This window comes from Triticum aestivum, chromosome 7A (genome assembly GCF_018294505.1).
Source record: "Triticum aestivum cultivar Chinese Spring chromosome 7A, IWGSC CS RefSeq v2.1, whole genome shotgun sequence".
Lineage (NCBI taxonomy): Eukaryota > Viridiplantae > Streptophyta > Magnoliopsida > Poales > Poaceae > Triticum > Triticum aestivum.
In genome coordinates, this window is record NC_057812.1 from 44421112 (window position 1) to 44425224 (window position 4113).

Here is a 4113-nt window from a genome sequence, read left to right on the forward strand (position 1 = left end):
AGTCGAGGCAACCCATGGGCTCACTCTATGGACCGGGCCCGTGCGAACTATGTGTACCGCGCCATTCCGCAGCCCAACGTGCCACGTACGATACTAGGTTTTTTTTTTCTCGTTCCCTAAAAAAAGTGTTTTTTTTTCTCGAGAGAAACACCCAACGTGCCACCCCTCAAAAAAAAAAAACACCCAACGTGCCGAACCCAACCCGACCAGACCGACCGACCGAACGAACCGAACCAAACCACCTTCCCGTCGTCTCCCTCCCCAACGCCGCGGCGAACTGACCCACCACCCCCAAACCCTCGCCGCCGATGGAGCAGCCGCCGTCCTCGCCGCCGCCCCCCGCGGCGGCCACGGCCACGGCTGCGCCTACACCCGCTCCCGCTCCCTCTTCCGCTCCCATTATCCTCTCGGACTCGCCTCCCGCGGCCGCGGCGGGGGAGCCCGCGCTGACCGCCGCACAGAAGGCGCTCCGCTCCAAGCCGGCGCGCGCCCCCGAGGACCCCGACAAGAAGGTTCCCCTCCCTCACCCACCTCCTGTATTCGATATGCAGTAGCTTCTGTACGGCGTGCTTGCCCCGCATTGGGGGTTGGGGGGAGCTAGGGTTTTGACGGCCGTAGTCTGCGTGTCTGTGCCAGTATGTGGCTAGGCTAACCTGGGTCAGACGAATTATGCCGCATCATTCGTATGTGGTTTTCTGAAAATTGAATAGCTGCTAGAATGCTCATTGTTGCAGTTGAAAAATGAAGTGACGGCAAATGTGTGCAAGTGGACTTCCATTTGGAACGTTTGATCTGTTCTGCCCCGTGCTTGTAATTGAGTTGATGAGTATTATGACTTATGAGAGGCAGAATTGACTATAGTGTGCTGGCCTACTTGATCCAAGACATTAGGCATCCGTCAGTAATAAATCGCAAAATGAATGATGCTAGAATGTTTACTGCTGCAGTTGGGAAACGGTCAGAACGGGATCCAACACAAAGTTCTATTTAACTGTTGCGCTAAGTTACGGGCTGTGTAATCTGATAATGTGTTTGGTAACTCTGCATGCTGTTTTCTTAACCGGATTGTCATGTAGGTCTGTTCTGCTCATTCCCATGATTAAGTTGACGAGGATTGAGAGAATGGGTCGGAATATTTAGGCATGTAACTGAGTCAGTACCTTGTGTTTGGCAGAGGATCCTTCCTGTCATGCTAGTTGCTACCATGTCTTTGCATAGAACATCTTCTTAGTCTAACATATGGTGGTCCACTATAAAGGTTACCTGCTTCCTAGGCGTGAAGAACGTGGCAAGAACTAAGCATTTATAGGGGCACATCTTACAGTGATGCAAAGGCTCCTATATGATGTTTGAGGGATCGCACGATAGGATTCAGTTTTGTCACATTTCATCCGTTGTAGTTTTCATAGTTAGAGGCTAAGGCTACCCCCTCCGTTCCTAAATATAAGTCTTTTTAGAGATTTCAAATGGACTACAACATACGGATGTATATAGACATATCTTAGAGTGTAGATTCACCCATTTTGCTCCGTATGTAGTCTCTTGTTGGAATCTCTAAAAAGACTTACATTTAGGAACAGAGGGAGTAGACCTTATTGTCCTTCAAGCTGTAGTTTTCATAGGCATGTCAGTGAGCAAGTAACCATGTGTTTGGTAAAGAATTCTTTTGTCATAATAATTGCTACCATCTCCTTGCATAGAACAATAGCAGATTATCCTAAAGTTTAGTGGCCCTATAAAATCTCACCTGATTCCTATGCATGAAAAGCAGGGCAAGAACTAAGCATTTGTTAAAGTGCATCTTCCAGTTTTCTACAGACTCAAGTATGATGTTTGATTAATCACACAATAGGATTGAATGTTGCACATTTCATCCATCATTATTTTGATGATTAGACACTATTGATATGCAATCTATAATGATTTTCTGATTAATCGTTGCCAAAATCCCTTGAACAGAATAAGAAGCTCAAGGATGTGGAGATCAGTTTTCCAATTGTTTATGGGACCATTTCGTTTTGGCTTGGCAAAAAAGCAAGCGAGTAAGCATTTGCCTCACAGATACTTATTTTTGTTAATTTCATGAAATAAGCAAATGTTTACAACTTCAAACTGTAAACGCAGTGTCACATTTTTATGTTCTTACCTGTAGCAGAACTTGTCTGAAGAAAAAATGCTTTCCCCTTATAGGTACAACTCTCACAAATGGACCGTGTACATCCGTTCTGCAACAAATGAGGATCTGAGTGTCATAGTTAAGCGTGTGGTGTTTCAGCTTCACCCAAGTTTCACTAATCCAACAAGAGTTGTAGAGCAACCGCCTTTTGAGTTGTCCGAATCTGGATGGGGGGAGTTTGAGATTGCAATAACCCTTTATTTTCACAGTGATGTCTGCGAGAAGCGCTTGGACTTGTGAGTGCCGAAGTTCTTTTTGTCAACAGTGATTTTTTATTTGGGAGCAAATACTTAGGTGATACAACTGATGCAGGTTTCATCAGCTTAAGTTGTATCCGGAAGAGGACGCTGGACCTCAATCAACAAAAAAACCAGTTGTAGTGGAGACATACGATGAAGTTGTCTTCCCTGAGCCCACTGAAGCCTTCTTCTTGCGAGTGCAAAATCACCCTGCTGCTACTGTGCCCAGGCTACCTCCTGGTATAACATTGTCTTCTCCAGGTATGTGGCTTACTGGCTTGTACTTCCTATTTTCATAGTGGGAAATGGTGAAGTAGCATCTGAAGCTTTAAATCATCTAGGTCCTATGGAACTTATGCCACATGATAAGAAGCGTTTTGACACCAAGGATCATTCTCTGAGCCAGTGGTTCTCAAACTTCTCTGAAGCAGATGAACTATTAAAACTGGCTGCTGCTCGTCAACAGGTGAGAATCGGAGCTAGTAGTATTTGTCTTTATTAGGTGTGTATAATAGCTGGCAATGCCGGTAGAAGGCGTTATTTCCCCATGGGACATAGTCTAGCCACACGTGTAAGGTTCACTGCTGTAGAGACTTACAATTTTTCCCTTCTGCTGAGAGTTTCAGTCAGCGAATGTGTTTTAGGATAAGATGTATGCCAGTAATAGAAAACCCAGTGTCTAGTAGTGGAATCATCCATTCGTTCTGATATGCAGATCCTTGCCGTAACACTGGAAATACTTTGCTCCTGGTGTCACTTTCATAGAGACGTCACACTAGGAATTATTTGGGACCTTGAAACCATGTGGTGTTTCTGGTGGCTTTTATTCCATTTTGCTTGTTTAGTTACACGGTGTTGCATATAATGGTTTGCGTACAAACCTGATAGAATATGCTTAGACATGAACAGTTAGTCGTGGAAAACAGCATCCTGTGATTTGAGTTGTTACCTTTTTGTTCCTCCAGGTGCAGGCTCACATTGCTAAGCTGAGAAGGCAGCTAAGCATGATAGAGGGAATGCCCCAGCAATCCAGAGTTATCTCTGGTCAGTAAAGTTAACCCTTTTTTTCCCTTCTGATTAGCAGTGATCACATTTGTCATATGCTGAAGGGTTTGAACTGATGATGAGCTTCATAATCTTCTATGTCCAGGTCCTGGTCAACAGTTTGGGCACGGCTAATGGAACGGTAGCTGCTGTAAGGAAGATGCTGAAACCTGATAACAACTCGCTAACAGAATGTGATGAATGTGTCTTCATTGACGTCTTAGGCTCGCAATTGATGTTTAGTGCTGGCCAGTGTGCATAAAGCGCAACCTATGGATTGTACCGCCTTTGTGCATTTTGAAATCAACGGGAGCATGGTGTACCTGCCTTAAATTATCACCCCCTGTTCTTTTTCTTTTATGTTCCAGTAGAAGCGTAGCACATCACAGGGGTGCAAAGTCTATTTTGCTGACATAATGGAATATGCTTTGCATTGTGTCGTACCAGTAAAGTAAGTGTTAATTTCCGAAATCATTTAACAGTCAAATTAAGAGACGCTAGTCTGACCGTTACTTGAAGTGGATACATATACTTGAAGTGGATACATATTAGAACATCTGGCGGTGAACAATAAGTTTAGCAAGTTTTTTTTAGGGGAATGCCATACGGCACACTTTATTTAAACTTCAGAAGAGTTGCATTGTTTATTACATC

General features: G+C 44.3%; 1 protein-coding gene across 1 annotated transcript; it reads left to right on the forward strand.

Annotated features, from left to right (window-relative positions):
- The first annotated feature begins 209 nt into the window (after nt 1-209).
- On the forward strand, nt 210-3905 carry LOC123149312 (transcription initiation factor TFIID subunit 14b). Its single transcript, XM_044568943.1, has 7 exons — nt 210-512; nt 1960-2042; nt 2191-2412; nt 2489-2676; nt 2757-2881; nt 3381-3459; nt 3566-3905. The coding sequence occupies exons 1-7, from the start codon at nt 309-311 to the stop codon at nt 3592-3594; spliced, it is 930 nt and encodes a 309-aa protein (XP_044424878.1). The 5' UTR covers nt 210-308; the 3' UTR covers nt 3595-3905.
- Nucleotides 3906-4113: the final 208 nt, after the last annotated feature.